General features: G+C 37.7%; 1 protein-coding gene across 1 annotated transcript in view; it reads left to right on the top strand.

Moving 5' to 3' along the window:
- The window catches only part of LOC130229898 (peripheral-type benzodiazepine receptor-associated protein 1), a 262,006-nt gene that overhangs the window by 212,154 nt on the left and 26,605 nt on the right, over positions 1-23,247 (top strand). The window contains exons 19-25 of the mRNA XM_056458919.1: positions 4,631-4,782; positions 6,899-7,393; positions 8,377-8,904; positions 10,257-10,412; positions 14,355-14,451; positions 19,636-19,766; positions 20,388-20,556. Of these exons, the coding sequence (XP_056314894.1) occupies positions 4,631-4,782; positions 6,899-7,393; positions 8,377-8,904; positions 10,257-10,412; positions 14,355-14,451; positions 19,636-19,766; positions 20,388-20,556 (1,728 nt within the window). The remainder of the gene's footprint in view (positions 1-4,630; positions 4,783-6,898; positions 7,394-8,376; positions 8,905-10,256; positions 10,413-14,354; positions 14,452-19,635; positions 19,767-20,387; positions 20,557-23,247) is intronic.

Below are 23,247 nucleotides of genomic sequence, written 5' to 3'. Positions count from 1 at the left end.
TGCAAAGCCATGACAGCATATAATCATGCATTCTTGATTGTTGGTGTTTTTACCTGTTGGAAAGAGGTCAAATGTGTCATTTCCACTGTTGATCATCAGTTGGCAGCATTAACCCTTTAGATCGGCCTGTGCAAAGCAGTTTCTGGTGCAGAATCACACTTACTGTGTTTACTATGAGAGCCGAGCTGCTTATTCTGATTTGTTGATTTGTATTGTTGAGGATTTAAAAAGTTACAAAGCATTTTCCCTAAATATGTGTCAAAATAAGATTTGTCAGCAAAAATCATTCCATTTGCTGAAACCCAGAGAAAGTTGAGGCCAAATTAATACTCAATCAGCCCAGACTGGAGGAAAACATCCTCAACAGCACACAAAGGTTAAACTTATTCAGAGCAAAGTTTAGTGTTTACATTGCTTTTATTCACTATTGTGCAAACCTGTTAGTAGGGACACTGGTCTCACGATTCGGTTCGGTTACGATTATCATGCCATCGATTGGGTTCAATTTGATATCTTGGTGCATCATGGTGCATTGACGATGCTTTCCGCACATAATTAGATTTTTTTCTTCAACACAAGAATTGTTTTCTATTAAAATCTGTAAATATATTAAAGGGCACCTAGGTTACCCCCTTTTTTCAGATTTATTATGAATCTTTTGTGTCTCCAGAAAGTGTCTGTAAAGTTTCAGCTCAAAACACTCATCAGATTATTTATTATACCTTTTATAAGACTCTATTTTATACATTTTTGCACTGGGTGGCTGTTTTGGTGTACTGCTCCTTTAAGGCTAGTCCTCCCCACCCACCGTTTCTATGTGCCTTAATCTCCTCCCTCGGCTGTGTCAGACAACAGACAGACTTAAAGGAAGCAGATCTCATTTAGCGTTTGTGAGAAATACTATAGTAAGAACTTTACCAATGAGTATTTGATGCATTTGTTGTGCGGTTGCATCGATGAGTTACACACAATGTCGGTACAAAGGTACACATAGGTACACATACACAGCACGGACACACACACACAGATAGCGCGCGCATTTAGCATTGTACTCTTTTCGCACCCAAATATGACAGGATACAGGTTAATCTCCACTGCTGTATGAATATCTGTTATATTAATGTACAAAATAAACCTGATTTAACATCCACAAACCGGGATTGAAGCATCTGGTTGTGCTGATGAAGTGAATCGCTGTAATACATTATACACATGCTCTGTTTTAAAACATGTTAAACTTGTGAAACTCACTCTTGATCACGTTTGATGATGATTGATGATCCTAGTGAACTGAACACACCTTTTATTCCCGGCTGCTTTGGGCTCGTCTTCTCTTGTTGGTATGTTTATACACGTGACTACCGGGACATGTTAATACGCGCAGCTGTCGATCAATTCCACTCCAATTGGTCCACCGTTTTTATGTTGTTAAATTGAAAAAAAAGGACTGGGTGTGTTTATATCACCCCAATATGACAGTCTATACACTATACTTACTCAAATGTCTGTCCAAACAGCTTGAAAAGTAGATTTTTCACCATAGGTGCCCTTTAATATTAAATATTATTTGTTATACAGTTGAACCTTTAATTTGACCTGCTCAAAGAAAACACTCTTTCTGAATGTATCAAACAAAACTCCAATACATGCACAGAAGACAGCATGAGCATTTAGAGCAAATAAAATAATGTAAATATTATCCTGCTTGCTTTTTGAGCACTGACAGGTGAGGTCTTACACCCCTATGATTGGTTATTGTCTTCACCCGCTCAACATAAAGGACTGCGATTCTCTTTAAAAATGAAAGCGCTGTTCACTGATGAGTGATGCGGGAAGAACGGCCGCGGTTACAGTCTGTATGCGCATAATACGCTGTTATCACAGGTAATCCATAATAGACACAGTGGAGAAAACCCGCACCTCAGGATCCACAAGTATCGCTTTAACAGCCAAGAGGAGAGGAAAAGTTACCTCATGAACACGCCAGCGGGTCAAATGTCCAAAGTGAGAGAGAGAGAGAGAGAGAGAGAGAGAGAGAGAGAGAGAGAGGCAGAGATGGAGTTTTACAGCATTTCTCTCTAGTAGTGAAATAGCAGCTCATGTGCTGTGCCTTCTTCAGTGCAGTGAAAGACTGTCCAGCAAACTCACAAGCAGTTAAACTGTGCATAATTATCTACCTTTTAAGTAGTAGTAGTGTTTTATTTACTCGCCCTCGCCTTCTTCGCCATTGTATTCTACTGTGACATCGCACATAAAGGGGATAAATGACGTCAGTACATAATAACTGGTTATGATCTAATACTGAACCAAAGACACAATTAATTTCGACACCCCCACCTGTTAGTAATACAAATTTCACAATTTTGTCTGAACAAACACTGAATCCAAAACAACACAGATGCAACAAATAAATGTAAATAGTTTGAAGAATTCAGACAAACTTTTTCCTATTTAACATTAAACTTTACATGTTTATGACAGATTTATGACAAGTTATGTCATCTTATTTATGTCAAGTTGTCATAACAAGCAATGCCATCTTCACATTTAAAAGGGCATAACTGAGTGAATAACACTTAATGACAGTTGTTATAAACATGCATAAAATCTTATTCACATTCTTAACGTGTCGTGATGATTATGAAGGTTTCATGACTGTCTTATAAACACCCCTTCAAGTAAACGACTGTCGTCTTTTTTCCTACTAGGAATGTCAATGTCTATTAGTTACCAGCAGAATATCACCTTTTGTGTTCAACAGAAACAACAAACTCATACAGGTTTAAACAAGTATAGATTGAGTAAACGTTGAGTAACTGCTTATTAACCCTTGTGTGCAGTTGGGGATGTTTTCATCCACTCCGGCTTGATTTTAAGGCTTAATTTGGCCACAGCTTTCTCTGTGTTACAGCAAATGGGATGATTTTGCTGACAAATCTTACCTAACACATATTTAGGAAAATGCTTTTGAAAATGTAAACAACAGTACACTGTGTTTAAATTGACTCCCCTTTTCAACCTGCTAGCCAGCACTCACTTTTGGGTATTTACACCTACCTAACTTTAAATGTAACAGTTCTAGACCCCAGTGAGCTACAAACAGAAATGAGGGATCATTAGAAAGAAGACACTTTGAGCTTTACTATGGGGAAATTTCATGCTCAAAAATATAAAAAGTTATGCATTATGAAGTAATGAGAAAGAAAAATTGTATTGTGTTCAATATTTGTCTTTTCATATACAAACACAGGAAAACATTAATGTAATGACCAAGAAAAAATATATAATTTAAAAGCCAAGTGTCTCACGAGTTTATATTTCAAATTTGATGAAGATAGCATGCAAAATGAGATTACTGCTAAATGTTTTCTGAGGGCATATCGGTGTCCCTCACCGTCAGAGGCACTTTCTCAAAAATGATCTTCCCAAACTAAAACAGTAACAGTTGCTGAATAATTTAATCTACGTTCACAGTTCAAGTATCTTCGAAAAGAAGACACTTTGTGCTTTATTATCCATCATCTAGAGTTTATAATGCCCTAAATGAAAAAAGTTATAGATGCTTAAGTAATGTAAAAAACAATTGCATCGGAGAGACATTCACACTTATGGGCTCAGACTTATGTCACCCTGAGGTGATTTTGGGACTTAGTTTGGCCACAACATCCTCTGTGTCTCAGCAAATGGATTCATCTTTGCTGACAAATCTTATTTTGACACTTATTTTGGGAAAATGCTTTGAAATATTTCAAAAATTCATCAATACACTCTGGGCAAATTGACTACTTCATTATGTTGGTGCTGTTTTTGCCCCATTGACTTCCATTATAATCACATCTTTTGATTGTAAAGCCATGACAGCATATAATCATGCATTTCTTAATTGTTGGTGGTTTTCCCTGTTGGAAAGAGGTCAAATGTGTAATTTTTACTATTGCAATGCAATAAAAGCTTAGTTTCAGGCTTTTATATGAAATATAGTGTGCGCATGTGTGTGTATCTGTAAGAGAGACCTTTGCACACTTAACATGATATGTTTGAGAATATAAAAATAAGCAGCTCAGCTATCAGAACATAGTAAACATACAAGTGTATTTATGCACACATACTATAATCTGCTGTTTTACTCTATAGTAAAGGCAGAAACGTGTTTGCATTGGCTTATCTAATAGGTTAATGCTGTCAACTGATGATCAACAGTAAAAGACTGTTTTAATGTGGTCATGTCATTGGCCCATGAACATTTCCCACTTGCTATCAAACTATTTCGTAACTGTAACAAGAAAGAATAAAAAAAGAAGCAATTTAATCACAACTTAATGTTAAAACAGCTATAATAACATTATTTATCAATATGTGGCTCTTTTTGAGTTCTCGGAAGCTATAGATATTAAAAATATAAAACAGGAAATACGCTGGGGCAATTGTTTTTGTTTTCATTTCTTAAAATAGTTTATATGCTGTCATGGCTTTGCAATCAAAAACGTGATTATAATGAAAGTCAATGGGGCAAAAACAGCCCCCAACATAAAGAAAGGGTAGTCAATTTGAACAGAACGCAAGTCTAAATATGTTCAGTGTTAATGCTGAAATAATTCTGCGTGGCTAACCTGTACCCTTGTTATGCTAGGCCCTCCTGATGCCCCTCTGGATGTCCAGCTGGAGCAGGGTCCGTCTCCGGGAATCGCTCAGATCAGCTGGCTGCCTGTTACTATTGATGCCGCCGGGACGTCTAATGGTGTCCGCGTCACTGGCTACACCATCTATGCTGACAAGAAGAAGGTCAGTGGCATCACCAATTTGCTTAATCTTAATTTGCTGAAACACTTCACTTTTATTTGTAAACAGGCTCATTGTACAGCTCCCCCAGAGTTAAACTGTGGAGTTTTACTATTTCTGAATCCATTCAGCCAATCTCCAGGTCTTGCAGGAGCATTTTAGCTTAGCTTAGCATAGATCATTGAATCAGATGAGACCATTAGCATCTAAGAGTTCTGTCTAAGAAATTGGATACTTTTACTATTTAAAGCTTGATTAACTCACTCAAGGAGATGTGTCACCGGAATATAAAAAAAATGAACATGTCTTATATTAATGTTAAAAATCATATCTAATTTATGTAGTCATTTGTTTGTGTTTTTTTAATTTTATATTTATTAATGAAATGTTTTTGCCATGAAAATAGCCATTTTAAAATAGCATTTCATGAAATGTCATTAAATAAAATATAATATAATATTTTATATAATATGATATGCTTTGATATATGATATCATTTGATAATTGATTTAATATAAAGTTTTATATTTGATATTTGATATGATTTGATATTATACAATTTGATATGATATGATTTGATGTATGATATATGATATGATATTTGATATATTATATGATTTGATATATGATTTAATATGATATGATTAGATTTAATATGATATGATTTGATATTTGATTTTATATATGATTTGATTTGATATGATTCTATATACCATATGATTTGATATGATACAGTTAGGTATCATTTGACATCTGATTTGATTTATTTTGATATCATACGATTTGATATGATATATGATTTGATATTTGATATATGATTTAATATGTGATATATTTGATATATGATTTGATATATGATTTGATATGATATAATGTAATTTGAAATTATAGGATATGAAAGTATTTGATTTAATGGTATATGATATGATTTGATATATGATTTGGTATCATTTGATATTATTTAATTTGCTTTGATTTGATTTTATACGATTTGATATGATATGATTTAATATGATTTGATTTGATATATGATATGAAATAATGATTTGAAATGACAGGACATGATTTGATTTGATACGATCTGCTTTGATATATGATATGATTTGATATTTGATTAGATCTGTGATTTGAAACATGATTTGATATATGATATACATTCTGATTTTATATGATGCAATTTGATATGATTTGACATGATTTGATTGATTTGAGTAGGTATTATATGATTTGATATGATACTATTTGATATGTTGAGATTTCATATATAATATGAAATGATTTGGTTTATGATATGATATTTGATATATTATATGATTTGATATAATATAATGTGATTTGAAATGATAGGACATGATGTGATTTGATTTAATATGATATGATTTGATATTTGATTTTATTTGATATGATTTGGTAGATGATTTGATATGATACGATTTGCTATAATTAGATATATGATATGATTTTATATGATACGATTTTAGATGATTTGATATATGGTATGATTTAATATTATGTGATTAATTTGATATATGATTTGAAAAGATATGATATAATATGATTTGAAATGATTGGATTTGATATGATATGCTTTGATGTATGATATGATTTAATATTTGATTAGATCTGTGATTTGATATTTTATTTAATATGATATACATTTTGATTTGATATGATTTAACATGATTTGATATATGATATGATATGCTTTTCTATATGATATGATTTGATATATGATGATTTGATAATTTTATATGATGTGATTTAATTGATTTGGTGTTATAAGTCATTATTTATATATATATAGTTTGATATGATATATGATATGACTTGATTTGGTATGATATGAAATATGATAAATCATATGTTATGACAGTTGACAGTCATACACAGTACGAAATGCAGTAAATTGTTTATACAATCACCCATGACCTTAAAAAATAGATAATAAATTACGGAATAAAAACTATAATTGCAGCTGTTGAAAAATATAGCTATAAAAATAAGAATATGCAATATTGATTGGAGCTTTAAATCAGCTTATAATTTTATTTAAATTGGAGTGTTCCTTTAATAAAATAAGTCTTTTGAAAGTAACCCTTTTTAATTTACTGTTAATTAGGTATTAGAGGTGTCGTCACCCACAGCAGGCAGCGCTCTGATTGGTCCGTCTCAGATCCAGACGTTACAGGCAGCCCGTGAGCTCACCGTTCGGACCATGTCAGCGTCTGGCGAGTCGGTGGACTCACTGCCGGTGAATGTGCCCGCCAAATTGCCTGCCATCATGTCCGGTGCCTCGTTACCTCAATGCCAGCCTGTGCCAGCCACCGCCAGTGTCCTCACGGCTAGTGCCAACCCAGACCCTGCTGTCTGTGCCACATCTCTCTCTGCTGCCAAAACACCCATTCTGCCACATGCTGCTACTTTAGACGAACACACCGCTGGTCCTGTTCCAGGAGTCTTCATTAACACATCCAAAACGGTCGTTCATGAAGCGCCCGTGTCTCCTGCATCCTATGTAGATGCCTGGGCAAACCCTACATCAGCTGCCCTGCTGACGGTGGAAATGCCAGCACAAGAAACACCACCAATATGTGCCTCATGTTCTGACACAACGGTGAGTGTACAGTCTTAAAGGGCTCCTGTTTTACCCCTTTTACAAGATGTCAAGTCGTCGGTGTCTCCAGAATGTGTCTGTAACGTTTCAGCTTAAAATACCTGTCAGATTGATTATTATACGATGCAGAATATGCTCATTTTGAGGTCAGAGCAAAGTGTAGCTGTTTTTGTAGCCTGTGCCTTTAAATGCAAATGAGCTAGTTCTCCCCGCCCATCGTTTCCATGTGCATGTCGGCTTCTCCTGCATTACACCAGATAAACAACAGTCAGAGACAGACACGGATGAAGCAGAGAGCTAATTTATTAATCAAAAATACCAAGTAAGGTTATTTGATGTATTTGTGGTGAAGTTTATTCAAGCCTCTCTGCAATGATGAGTCGCACAAATGCCAGCTTACAGTACACACACACATGGATTTACTGAGACTATGCAGCTGTGGGGATTCCAGTGAATTATATCACGATTTCACTATATTTATTACAAACATGCTCTGTTTTAAAAATGTTTTAAAATTTTAAAACTCATTCTTGATCTGCAGCTGATCACAGAGTGTTGAACAGATCTTTTTATCCCAGTTTCTTGCTTCTGTTTTGTGGACATGTTTATATGCATTGCTATGAAGACATGTTAATACATGACTGTCAATCAATTCGGTAGACAGGGAAAACCGAACTGCTACATCACGTAAGGATTTGGATCCTATTTTATTGACAGGAACTTTTTTTAAAAAGAGACTTGTTGTGTTTATATCACTCCAGTATGACTGTGGACCTACACACAGCTCTGTCCAAACATCTTCCAAAAGTAGATTAGGTGCACTTTAAAACAAAGTCTGAGCATTACTAGAAAGCTAAAGGCTTTTTTTCAAGGCTCGATCAAAACTCTGCAGGACTGCAGCTCTCCATGACTTGCCTACCCCTGGGATAGAGAGCAGTAGTAAAATTGTTATTTGTGAACTAATAAAGCATGTCTATCAACAGGTGAGTGTATCTGCCCCCATGGTCACACCTCCACCTGTGGTCTTGCCCGGACCTGCTGCCACACCTACACCTGTACCTGTTCCCTTGGCCACAGCAGTACCCATACCCACTCCAGTGTCCATCTCAGTGCCAGCTCCTATGGTTGTGCCGGCACCTGCCACCATACCGGTTTCCATGTCTCCGCCCATACATTCACCTGCTGTTACACCTGCATCAGTGCCAGTGCAGTCCAATACAGTCATCCCTGCAGTCACGATCCCCAGCAGAGAGACAGACAGTCCAGGATCTCTGCGGCATGTTGCCTCCATCTCCGACTTCTTGGAGGACCCCTGTGCCAAACTTCATACACCTCCGCCCCCTTGCCCCAAAGTCAGCATCCCAAACGACCCTCTTGATGTCACGTCTACACACTTGCTAAGGCCTCCTGCTCCATCGCCCTTTGAATCTGAGCCTGATGAAGATAGGGAAAACACCAGGCTTGTGTCCATTGAGGAGTTCCTGCAGCCTGTACCTCAGCCTCGACTAAAGGTCAGTGTCTGTATCATTTCTGGACACTATGTGTAAAGTTGTTGTATTGTCTTTGTTTAGATGACCAGTACATGTTGTCGTAGTGAAAGGGTAGGGGTTTGAACCTACACTTGTCTCACCATAGTGTGCTACTCGTACACACATCTCATCCACCCTTGCCATAGCATGCTATTACACATGTGCCCCCCCTTGCCATAGTATGCTACTTACATGTGTCCCCCTCCCATAGTTTGTGACTTGCACACACGTCTTGCCCCTCTCTCCATAGTATGCTACTAGCACATACATCTTGCCCCCCCTCCATATTATACTACTCACACCCACGTCACGCCCCTCCCTTTCCATAGTATGCTACTCGCAAACACATCACACACCCCCTCACCATAGTATACTACTTGCACATGTGTCTTGCCCTGCCTCTCAATAATATGCTACTTGCACAGGAGTCTTCCCCCCCTTCCATAGTATGCTACTCACACATGCGTCTTGCCCCTCCTTTCTATATTATGCTACTTACACATGCATCTTACCCCACTCTCCTTAGTATGCTACTCGCTCGCACATCTACCCCTCTCCATAGTATGCTACTTGCACATGTGTCTTCCCCCTTTCCATTGTATGCTACTCACACATGCGTCTTGCCTCTCCTTTCTATAGTATGCTACTTACACATGAATCTTACTCCCCTTCTCTATAATATGCTACTCATACATGTCTATGCCCCCTCCATAGTATGCTACTCGCATACGTCTCGCCCCCCCCCCTTGCCATAGTATGCTACTCACACATGTGTCTTGCCCCTCCTTTCTATAGTATGCTACTTACACATGCATCTCACCCCCTTCTCCATAGTATGCTACTTGCACACACATCTGCACCCCCCCGTCCATAGTATTCTACTTTGTATTCTGCCCCCCCCCCCCCCCCCCTTGTATTAATATGCTACTTGCACATGAGTCTTCCCCCATTTTAATACTCTCATATACCTACCCCTTGCTGTAGTACGCTACCATGTCAAATGACATCAGAAGAACATCATGGTTGCAGCATGGTTATGGTCTGTAACTAATCCAATGTTAAAGTGTTCTCGTCTGCATCACAATGCACAGTAGAGACAATAATTTTGACTCCTTTATTTATGGGTTTTTCAGTTCAGCTCTTTAGCAGGGCCACTGTTCTGCAAAGTTTAGCTTCAAATCCAACACGCCCATCTCAGCTAATCAAGAACTTAGTTAGGAGTGTTTGGACAAGTTGGAACTAAAACTTAGCAAGAAGTTGACCCTCCAGAAGCAGGATTGGACAACCTGTGCAAGTGTCTCACTAACCTTATTGTTTCTGTTCTACACATTTAGGTTTATGCTGGTGGTCATATGAACCCTCCACCAGACTACCATGGGGAGAGCAGTCGATCTGATTTGTCTGACATACTGGAGGAAGAGGAGGAAGATCTGTATTCCGAGCCTAGCATTGACGTCCTTCCCAGAGGTTACAGTACAGCTCAGGGCAGGGTAGGTGCATGCATATGAATGCTCTAGTGTATCTCAGGGAATATTTGGAGAATCTATAAAGTCATTTTGGGATGTGGCAAGTGTCAGGTTACAATATTGGTATTGCATTTTGTAATCTGGCTTACTCAGTATAACTGTTCATTTAAAAATCCCACAATGCTCTGTGATTGTACTGTGTGATGAAACATTTTTGCTAGCCATACTTGTCATTTATGTTCTTTCTGTTTTTAAATTCCCTCTGTTGCATTTTAATTTTCTTCTTTCTTTCTTTCTTTTTCTTGTTTTCCTTTACTTTTCACTTTTACACCAAACAAAACCGACTCTTTCTCATCTATATATTCTCAATCTATTACTTCATTCATACCTTGATAACCCTCAATGCTTCTCTAAAACAACCTCAGTCTGAAATGTGGGAAACTGACAGTGAGGAGGAAGTTTTGGAGAAGATAATAAAGCTGCCCCCTCAGACCTATCGCAACAAGCAGCTCTTCAGCATCCCAGAGGTCACAGAAGAGGAAGACAACACTGAATCAGAGCCCTATGCTAGACCTTCCCGCACTTCTTCCTTCAAGAGTCGCCATTGTGGACGTCCCCCCTACCACAGTCATAAACATAAAACCGAACCTGAAAAGTCTGTAGTGAGGTACAAAGGGACAGCAGCAGTCAGGACTAGACCTAAAGTGCACTATTCCGACACTGTAGACACTTTCAGCTACCTAGATGAGGAAGAGATAGATTTGGACTCGGACAGTAGCCTGTATCCTGGGCCTAGTTCTGGAAATGGGGGTCTGCGCAGGACATCACACAAAGCACATGGTGACCGACTCAGAAGAGAAGCTTTGCTACGTAGCCAGATGACATCGGACCTTACTGGCATGGTGGCAGGAACATCGCAAGGGCCGTATTTACTTAGCAAGACTGTACACCGCATTAAGTCACCAACCGGATGCTCAGCAGAGATTGATGTAGAGTATGGCACTGATAACGATGAGGAGCCTCAAATGTTTGACCCTGGAGAAGTGGTTTTAGAGCAGATGAGTTCGGAGTGGTGGGTAGAGGGTGGTAGCAATGAATACCACCACTTGCCCCCCATTTCCAGATCCCAGCCAGAGCTGCCCACAAGCAGCCACTCATGGGTGGGTTGACCTCTGTCCATCCATCTCCCATTATACCTCAGCCATTTTTCCTTAAGAAGCTTTCTTGGAAAAAATGCCCAATCCTTTAGAAATAGGAATGCCTAATCCTGTTTCTGGAGATCTACTGTCCTACAGAGTTCATATGCAACCTTGATCAAATGCACCCGTCTTTAATTACCAAGTGCTTCTTCAGATCCCACTTAGTTGTTTTTGATTAGGGTTGGAGCTGAACTCTGCTGGAGGTACATCTCCAGGAACAGGATTGGGTACCCCTCTATAAGAATATGGCTGAAACCTTTTGCATCCTAAAATGTGTGCAAGTTTGCACCCACAACAGTCACTATCAGTTCAGTGTGGCTTCACTTGTAGCATTCATAGTTTGGAGGGGTTCTTCAAGTTGGCAATAGCAATCTCAAAGAAACTGGGCGATTGACCCTTCTCAAAGCCGCACCACACTTTGTCCAACATTCAAAATCAGCCATGGTCCTAACATGTGTTCAAGTTTGCACCCACAACAGTCACTATCAATTCAGTGTATCTTGACTTATAGCATTCATACTTTGGAGAGGGTTCTTCAAGTTATCTTCAAGTGATCTCAAAGAAACTGAAATTACCCTGTCCAAAAGCCCTGCCACACTTCTATCCGACATACAAAATCAGCCATGGTGCCCTCTCTCAATGTGTGCACTCTCTTTGGGAAATAGAGAACAATTTCTGGGAAAATTACATACTGATTTTGGACAGATGCAGACATTAAGGTCTGCCATTTGCGTTCTAGGGATATATTCAGCATGTGAGCATAACTCTAATGAAAAAAGAGTTGTGTCAGGAGGTTCAGATCATTTGAATAGAATTAAAATTCATATTGAATTCCTAACACATTCACAAACACAGGCAAACACAGGTATCTCGAACAAGACAAAACTAGAATGCATCTATGAAATTGTAAGAGACAGTAAAGATAAAATATATATTTATTGTTTATCTAGGTCTCCAGGCTAAATTAGCTCATCTCACTTGTCACCTTCCAAGACCTCAGGTAGTTCACTTATTATGTTGTCATGTCACATCTCCATAAACCTAAGTTATGCAGGCTGTGCTGGTGTGATAACAGAACAGATTAGTTCATCAAGTCATTACTTTAGCACCATTGATTGGCAGTTTATGGTGATTTGTCTACACAAACAAAGGATGAAACTGTATATTATCCAGCCTTTCTGCTAACTTGCTCATTAGGTTGCAAGTCCCATATGCAGACATCCCAAGTCTCCTCGAACTTCCGTAAGTCTCTCGCATATGCATAGTGACTCCCTGATGGCCAAAAATAAGTGATAATGTCCTGGAAATTGGAGGCGTCAACAATTCCCAGCACCACACATCTCGCGCAACCTAACCTGTAAATAATCACTGACCAACACCCGTCTGCCCAAATCCCTGCCCCCCATTCTCATGCATCACCGACATCCCCCCCATCCCCCCTGCCCCCACTCTACCAATACATTACTCAACTGCTGGCTGGTCCATCTTCTACAATTCATTGACGTTGCCTCTGGAAATTACTTTGCCCAACTTGGGATGTCTGCAGATGAGCACACTTTTACCATTTTTTATTTTAATCTCTAATGTTACTCTACTATGACGCCCGTCGGACAACATGGCAGACAGTGATGGGGGCACAGAATATCGGCATTATAATTGGCTGGATTGCCTGTCAATCAAACTGCCATCAAAGGTCAATTCCATTTTCAATCATTTTAGGTTTGAGGAAGTTTGGACAATTGTATAGTTTTTACCACTCCAGAGTCATTTAGGAAGAATATCAACATTCCAGAATTCTTGGAACAGAACCAAATGTTAGTTCTAGATTTAAGGTGGTTCCTTATTCCCAACACTACATGGAGTTAGCATTTTAGGTGCACTCATTTGCCAAATATGATGATCCACCATAGTGACTCTTGTCCACCATCCACCATCATACTGACATTTACCTGACTATGGATGCAGAAGGTTTAAGCCTGTACATCAGATATTTAGAAGTTTGTATACCCTACACCCCTTATCCCAGTCTTTAGGCAAAGCTTTATCATATTTGTAGTTGCCTACCTGACTGCATTGCTCTGCGTATTTGTTTATGTATTAGTCTTAGCACAGTTTGGTTAAAATGTTGCTGTGTTGTGACTGTGGCTATGCATTATCATTTCGCAGGACATTCAAGTGGTATGCTTCGTTCCCAATGTGTTGTCAACATTGTGTTGTTATAGCAAATAATAGACAACACAGATATGCTTTGTTAAACTGTGTGTTGCACAGGTATCTCCTCTTTGCTAGCATAAAACCCACTGTTGTGTTGTGAAGAACAACCCAAATGCTGCTGCTTCTCTTGATTTGAAATCAAATGTCGCTTGAGCAAGTGTTTGACTTGTGTTTGTGTGTCTCAGGGCTCCAGACTAATTGCCAATTCAACAAAAAAAGAGTTTGCAACATTAATTAATGCCATTTTGCAATAACTTCCATATTGTGTTGATATGTGGCTTCATTAAATACAATAGAAAGATGCTTAAACTCACATACCAATACTTGGTCAATGCAATTGCAGTCTTTTATATGGAGATAGATAGCATGAAGCTTTTACCCTCATGTAGTTGTGTAGACAATGTTTAAGCAAGCTAAGCTAAATGTTTTTATCATTATGAAGTGTCATCAAGTATCAGTTCTAGTCTGGAGCCCCTAGTGTTCATGGGTGTAATTACATGTAGTTAGTGTATCCCATATGTCATAATCTAACTGTTTATATCTCTCAAATCAGGAGCCAGGTGGAAGAGAAGCACCGTTGACAGATCCAGGTGCAGTGTGGTGCGACGCCACTCCAAAATCAACACGCTCTGAAATTAGACTGCATAGAGGTAAGAGTTTCTCACTTCTTCCTCTCTTCCTCTCTCTCCCTCTTTCTTTCTCTCTCTCTAGAAGCAGATTAACTCTTGAAAGCTTGTCATGACACAGGAGGAAGTAACAACTTTTAAAATAGCCTGAATAATACCCGACCACCGTGTCTCATATAGATCACATCCTTTTCTCTCACTCGTTTATCCACTTCAGATATTTCTTCTTCATACTTTCACCCAGATCCTCATGTGTGTCCCTGAGACTTCTTTTGTGCTTAAAAATATACCATAAAGCATAAAAATGTCTGAAAGATTTAGAAAGCATATGTCACACGCTTCTGTAAAGACTATGCTACAGCCAGGTGTTCTACTCTGAAATGTGGATTATGTATCATTACGTCTGTTTTTGTTTTGGTCTGTGTGATCTCACCTGCTGCCAGTTTACTCAGTCTGGCTTTAGATTTGGTGGAAACACCCTGTGCATCTGTTTTAACAGACTGCAAATGAACAGGGTCAGAGATCATACATTATTTACACATCGCACATTATACACACTGCAAAAATGCTTTTTACTTACTTTTCTTACTTAGAGTTGTTATCTTGTTCCTAGGCCAAATATATAAAAATTCTTTAATCAAGAAGCATTTTTTAGACAAGCAAAAAATAGTCTTGTTTTCAGAAATAATAATTCATAATTAGGTGATTTCTTTTCTTAAAACCAGCAAAATAAACTGCCAATGGGGCAAGCAAAATAATCTCATTTCAAAATGCAATACAAGATTATTTTCTTTACCCTATTGGAAAGCATTTTTTGCAGTGCCCTCTTTAACAACATGGGTTTGTAAATACTACACAACCACTGCAAAAATGTATTTCTGCTAGCGCCTCTCAGAGCAGAAAATGATATGACGGTGTCTCTGCAGCCGTACCACATGAACTTCAAACGCGCAATCACATGTTATAGTCACATGAAATATTTGGAGCACATTTGAAACCCATGTGAAACACATTTTCAACGCATGTTGAACACATTTTCAGCACATAGATTGCATTTTAAACACATGTAAAACGCATTTGAAACGTGGGACATATTTTCAACGCATGGATTGCATTTTTAAAACACATGTGAAATGCATTTGAAACGTGGGAACATGCATTTTGTACGCATGTGGGACACAATTGAAATGCATGTGGAACGCATTTTAAATGCATGTGAAATGTGGGACACATTTTAAACGCATTTTGATTGCATGCGAAATGCATTTTAAACACATTTGAAAAGTGAGACATATTTGAAACACATTTTGAACGCATGTGGGACACAATTAAAATGCATGTGGAATGCATTTTAAACACATGTGAAATGCATTTGAAACGTAAGACTCATTTTAAACGCATGCGAAATGCATTTTAACATGTGAAATGCATTTTAAACGCATGTGAAACGTTTTTTAAACGCTTGTGAAATGTGGTACACATTTTAAACGCATTTTGAACGCATGTGGGACACAATTGAAATGCATGTGGAATGGATTTTAAACACATGTGAAATGCATTTGAAACATAAGACTCATTTGAAATGCATATGAAATGTGGGACCCATTTCAAACGCATTTTGAAAGCATGTGTAACGCATTTTAAACATTTGAAACGTGGGACATATTTGAAACACATTTTGAACGCATGTGGGACACAATTGAAATGCATGTGGAATGCATTTGAAACGTAAGACTCATTTTAAACGCATGTGAAACGCATTTTAAACACATGTGAAACGTATTTTAAACACTTGTGAAATGTGGTACACATTTTAAACGCATTTTGAAAGCATGTGGGACACAATTGAAATGCATGTGGAACGCGTTTTAAATGCATGTGAAATGTGGGCCACATTTAAACGCATTTTAAACACGTGTAACGCATTTTAAACATTTGAAACGTGGGATATATTTGAAACACATTTTAAGCGTATGTAAAACCAATTTGAAACACATGTAAAAGTCATTTCAAACGCATGTGAAACTCATTTTAAACGTGAAACGCATTTTAAACACATGTGAAACGTATTTTAAACACTTGTGAAATGTGGTACACATTTTAAACGCATTTTGAAAGCATGTGGGACACAATTGAAATGCATGTGGAACGCGTTTTAAATGCATATGAAATGTGGGACACATTTAAACGCATTTTGAACGCATGTGTAACACATTTTAAACATTTGAAATGTGGGATATATTTGAAACACATTTTAAGCGCATGTAAAACGCATTTGAAACACATGTAAAACTCATTTTAAACGCATGTGAAACTCATTTTAAACATGTGAAACGCATTTGAAACACATGTAAAACTCATTTTAAACGCATGTGAAACGCATTTTAAATTCATGTGAAACTCATTTTAAACGCATGTGAAACGTGGTACACATTTTAAACGCAATTTGAACGCATGTGGGACACAGTTTAATAGCACGTTGAACACATTTTAATTACGTGAAATTCATTTTAAGCGCATGTGAAATGCATTTGAAACACATGGGACACACTTGAAACGCATGTAGAACACATTTTCAACACAAGTGGAACACATTTGGAACACATGAAATATGTTGTTTTTTTTACCTTTGCCTGTGAAACATCCAGCAAATGTGCACATATTTGTAAATATGATCACATGGTTTTCATATGAAAATGTTCTAAAACCCCACAGTTCACAAGTGTTTCATCTGTGTTCCAAATCATCTGTCAAATGGAGTTTTTAACAGGATTTCTCACACCTAAAGCTATTGTGATTTTTCTGTAAGGATCCAGCATTAGTTGCCAGCTACTATTGGCTGACCTTCAATACTAAACCTCACTTCCAATCTGGGTCATGACACCAATGCAACTCCTCTGCTTGCGCTCATAACCGCAGCATCAGCAATCATTCTGGAGTGAATCTGGCTCACACAGCTCTTAATAGATGCTATGAGTTAAATCATTCCTGCGGACTTTAATATCTTAGAGATTCAAAACTCAATGGCATCTATCAGCTTCCCGGAATGTACAAACATCATAGCCCAGCCTCTCTAACCACAGACAAACTCTGATCCTAAAACACATCATTGCATCTAATATCATTTTGAATCTATCTCTTCGCAAATGTGTCCTCAAAACATGACGCACAGAGGTTGCACCGTCCTCTTTTCTTTGCTCTGCCCTTGATTGTTGCTCCAGATGGTCTTAATCCTCACTAATGAGATGAGCACATCTCACTGCTGGAGCTTAACACAAACACGACAGACACCTATGACCACCACTGATTATCCATCTGCGTTTTACACTCTATTCCCAACTTAACCCTATTCCAGCTCATCCCGAAACAGGGAAAGGTCAGATGACTTCCGCCGACTCTTAACCTCTTAACCTCTTCACTTAAGCGTCCAGATGTCAGACTCAAATGTACAGAACAGTTGTTTTATTTTGCTTGCATGTCCAACAGGATGCATTAGCTTATCCAATAGATCCAGAATCTGTTTTATTTAATGCAAGATCTTCCAGTGTGGTGTCTTTTTTCATATTTTCACTAAAAGCCAAAAGTTATGACCTTAAAAATTACATTTCTTATACACACCATGGCGCTACATTTATTTGAATTTAATATGGTGTGTTAAAAACAGTATGGTTATATTATGAAATATTATTACAGCTGCTAACAGTTCAGCTTTGCATCCCAATAATTAATAATAAATCATAATATATATATAACAATATAAAACACTTATTTTGGCACATTATTACTGTTATGGTAACGTTATTTAAAATACTTTGGATGTGCATGGTTGTGTGCTCTTTCTTGCTGTCAGTCTCGTTCTGTGCTGATGGCTGGTGTGCACGTTCCTGCAGCGGCTCATGACGGCTTAGGATCAGGAGGTTTTATCTTGATTACCTCATTTAAGGACACGCCTGGGCTGAACCATTATGTTTTTTTACACGGGGGAGACAATGAACACAGTTTGCTTGGTGTAGTTTTTAACAAGAATCATGCAAAATGAAAAAAAAAAAAAACTAATAAATTGTTTTGTCATTTATCTGTGTTGCAAAACTTGGTGTGATGTCCAGATCTTGTCATATAAAATGTCACAGAAGCAATTACAATTACAATTTAAACTAGTGTGTATGTTTGAGCATGGAAAAGTCAGACCAGCAGGGGTTATATTAAAGGTCCCATGAAATTAAAATAAAGTTCTTTAGATGTTAGTATAAGTATTGTTAGTTTTTAAGATATCTATAAGCTAGTGTGCTCCAAAACAGTGACGAAATTCACGTTTAGAAGATATAAATCCGATATAAACATGTAAAGCTTGTAGTTTGTCACTTCCGCTTAAATGGATCAGTGGTTTCATTCACATTCACACAGCCGCCCACCATTAGAGTTTTCACACCTTTGTTTTAAAAAAAGGGACCAAAATTTAATTGGAATTAGTGACAGTCACCAAAACCCCACAATTATGATCAAAGCCTAAAGGGGGCAGTTTCTGAGAGTTATAAAACATTATTTGTGTGCTATTCTGAGCTGAAACTTCAGTACACACACTCTAGGGACATCAGAGACGTGTTTCACATCTTGTGAAAAGGTGCATAATAGATTCCCTTTTAAAAACACGCAAACGTTTTGTTTGTCACTGTAGGAGGCACAAGTTGTAAAGGCTCCGCCCTCATTTAGAAAGGAGGCGGGGGTATAATCTCATTTGCATTTAAAGAGGCACACGTTTTGTTTTTTCTTTCAGCTAAAGATATGACATTTACACAAGGGTGTAATAAATGATCTGGGCAATATTTTGAGCTGAACTGTATACATTTATATTTTATATTTCACAACAAGGGACGGTGTACATATATCAACATTCCCCAAGAACTTAAATTACCCAAATTCAATTCAAGTTTATTTTATAGCACTTTTCACATTAAATGTTGTTTTAAAGCAGCTTTACACAAGGTGGTTAGCCCAAAGACTAGTTTTCATTGGTGGTCCCTTTGCCAGAATCTTCAAGGCATATACCAATAAAATAAAGTACAAATTCTAACTATAAACAATACTCAAATGATCGACACAAAAAACAACAATATCATTCTAAAATGCGACTGCGAGACTGCGATTACAGCTTGTAAAATGCCCAAATATGACGTCTTTATTGTTTGTATATTCTGTTTGGTGTTGTAGAGCCCAGAGTGTGTGGAGAAAATGAGGTGAGGATCTTTGTTGCCCTCTTCCCATATGATCCTGCAGTCATGTCACCCAATCCTGACGCCACAGAAGAGGAGCTTCCTTTCAAAGAGGGACAGATTATCAAGGTATGGCTTTGTTAAGTATTAAGTATAATGATAGACATGCTTTAATACTACCAACGTGCATGTATAACAGGGAGGATGGTGTGGGCCAAAAGCATTCATATACAGTTGAAGTCAAAATTATTCAACCTCCTGTGAATTTCTTTTTTAAATATTTCCCAAATGATGTTTAGTAGGTTCAGGACTTTTTCACAGTATTTCCTATAATATTTTTTCTTCTGGAGAAAGTCTGATTTGTTTTATTTCAGCTAGAATAAAAGCAGTTTTTAATGTTTTTAAAACCATATTAAGGTCAATATTATTAGCCCCCTTCAGCAATATTTACTTAGGATTGTCTAATACAACGTTATACAACAACTTGCCTAATTACCCTAACGTTACCCTAATAACCTAGTTAAGCCTTTAAATGTAATTTTAAGCTGAATACTAGTAAGATAAGAGTCCTAGTATCTTGAAGAATATCTAGTCAAATATTATTTACTGTCCTCATGTCAAAGAGAAAATAAATCAGCTACTATAAATATGGTCACTTAATGTTTTGTGATTAATCAACTGTGTAATGTCAAGCTTGTTTTTAAAGCATCTAACCGTAGTAGAGTTCATTGTGGTGTTTCTTCGCTTCAGGTTTATGGGGACAAAGATGCGGATGGTTTTTACCGCGGTGAGGCAGCCGGCCGGCGTGGATTCGTGCCGTGTAATATGGTGTCAGAGATCCAGGTGGATGATGAGGAGACCCGAGAGCAGCTCCTGATGCAGGGCTTTCTGTCCACAGAGACGTCCATGGAGAAAATAGGTGTGTTTATCAGCATCACAGACACATTTCTACACCTCCATCTGTGCTTTTACTCTAGTACATCATGATACCAGTCAGATTTGACACCTCATGCATTACAGTTCAGAATATGTTGAGATTAATAAACATATTTTAATAGTTTGTTTATTCTGGGAAAATGCATGATGTTGCTCGGTTATGACAGTGAAGGCATTTATAATGATTGAAAATATTTCAATGTAAATAAATGCAGTTCTTTTGATATTTTTTAATCATCAAAAATTACTGTAGAGAATGTAAATGCCAAATTATATATATGCAAAATGGTTTTCAACAATGATGATACAAAAACTAATGTTTTTGATAATCAAATAAGCATATTAGACTCATATTTATATTCAGGGCTTGACCATAACTTTTTTGATCACCAGTCAGTATGGCAAGTAGTTTTCCAACATTACTAGCCACTCGCCACAACATTACTAGCTACTAGCCACAATTTTGTTGTTGGTAAAATATATTTTATATGCATAAATATGACTTTGACATGCTAAAATGACTTAGATTTTGGGTTATGTCCACATGCCTCCTAATTCATTTGTCTTTTTGTGTATATTGTGTATGAGCTTGCTCAGTGAGCATGAGCACATGGGTCATAGTTTCATAGTGTTGTATTACAATTAGTTTGTATTTCAAATGACTTCTAAGAGCTCAAAGGATTTACCAAATTTATCTCTAACCACTCTAAAAATAAATAAATAATTATTTCCTGGACACATTTTGAATAATGTGTCAAAACAAGCAAAATATGGCTGTATACTCTACTTTTTTTTGACAAAACATTCCTTAGAAAAAACAGTTGACACCAGTTAACTACACATAAATGGGAAGTTAATATCCTATATCCTGTTTAAATAATGGTTAAAGCGAAAGCAACCGGTGCTGCTTACAAAAAGACCAATCTGGAGCACCTGAAAGCAGCAAGACTGTGGGTACATGAACATAACATTTTGTCTAGTCTATTTGAAAGAGAACCGATCACACCAGTTGCGTTTCCAGGCACGGTTGTTTCACGCAAGGAAACGGGAGAGCGCACGTGTTTTAAACAGTCGCGTGCATCACATCAGCTGTTGGCGCGAATGATCATCCTCTTATTCTGTATTTAACCGGCTTTCTTTTGCCTGCATGAACACAATTATTTTTGTCAGTCGTGCTGCTTCTCGATTCTAAGATCGCATTTGCCCTAATATTAAGTCATCCTTATTGTCGAAAACTGCTTTTAAGAAAACTATTATTTTAAAATATTTTTCCACCAGCCAAAGTGGCTAGTGGAGGTGTCTGTCTAACCTGCCACAGCTAAAATCTACCCGCTTTCGGCGGGTTGGCGAGTGTTAATATTATATTATATATTTATATTATATACGTATATAAGTATATTTCAGTAGCATCATGGGACACTGAAACCTGGAGTAATCATGCTGAAAATGCAGCTTTTAATCACAAGACAAAATACTTTTTAACATGTTAGATTATAGAAAGCAGTTCACTTAACGTCTAATTTTCCAATATTTATAAATAAAATTACGTACTGACCACAATCTTTTAACTGTTAATGTACCTTTTTTGACCATAATGAAGGGCAACTTTGAATCCCAGAATAGTGTTGCATGATACTGGAATTCGGTACCAATCCAAAACGCTCCACTGTTCCTGTATCTGTGGTTACACTCAGTAAACAGTGGTGAGTTCGGTGAACTGATGACCTTTACGACCAATCACAGTCATTTCTGTTGAGCACGTGAACTTAATAGCAAATGAGCGCTGTTTAAGAACGCACTCAACAGCGCTCAAATGTAAGCGAGAAATGAATGCTTTTAAAATTTCTGTATCAATTGGTACCAAATTCCAGTATCTTGACAACTCTATCCCAGAATGCATTGTGTCAAAACAGCTGCTAAATTAAGTGAAGTTTATTTATAAACCAATTTCGAGAGGATCACCTGCTTATGATTGTTCACAGCTGGTCCAGCATCAGCTCACGATTGATTCTCTAATCAGATGAATCCTAACTTACTATAAATATCCCGTTTTCTTATCTTAATATCTTCGTCTTGAAGAACCCACCCACCCCTACTACCCCTCCTTTCTAGATGAGCGATACGGTGGCCCAGTGATTAGCACTGTTGCCTCACAGTAAGAATGTCTCCAGTTAAAGTCCCTTCTAAACCAGTTGGCATATCTGTGTGGCGTTTGCTCATTCTCCCTGTGCTCGCGTGGGTTTTCTCCAGGTTAATTGTACCTAAGTAAATTGAACATACCAAATCAATACCATAGCCAAGCTCTTAGCGAGGACACCTCTCCTCAGCAATCCTATATCAGTCATTAGCCAGAAATAAGCCTGGGAGGGGGGTTCATCGAGATCTACCTGAGCTCAAACTCCCCTCTCACCCTTTAAAAGGGAAGGGAGCCCAGGGCTCGAGGATCTCATAAGCTCAGGGCTCTTTCTCGGGATAGCATGCCAAACAAGCTTTATTATCAATCTTCTGCTAAGTGTGAAGTCTTAAAGATTACAGTTTGTTGTAAATTATCTTGGGACCCCTCCCCCCCGTCTATTATATGCTAACCTCAAACTGTACTGATATCAGCTATGAGCATTCGAAAGCATTAGCGCAACATCTTAAAATGCTCTGCATATAGACAGCTGACTAGATT

The sequence above is a fragment of the Danio aesculapii genome, chromosome 5 (genome assembly GCF_903798145.1).
Source record: "Danio aesculapii chromosome 5, fDanAes4.1, whole genome shotgun sequence".
Taxonomy (NCBI): Eukaryota; Metazoa; Chordata; class Actinopteri; order Cypriniformes; family Danionidae; genus Danio; species Danio aesculapii.
The sequence above is the reverse complement of the archived record's forward strand: the minus strand, read 5'-3'. Positions and strand labels throughout refer to the sequence as shown.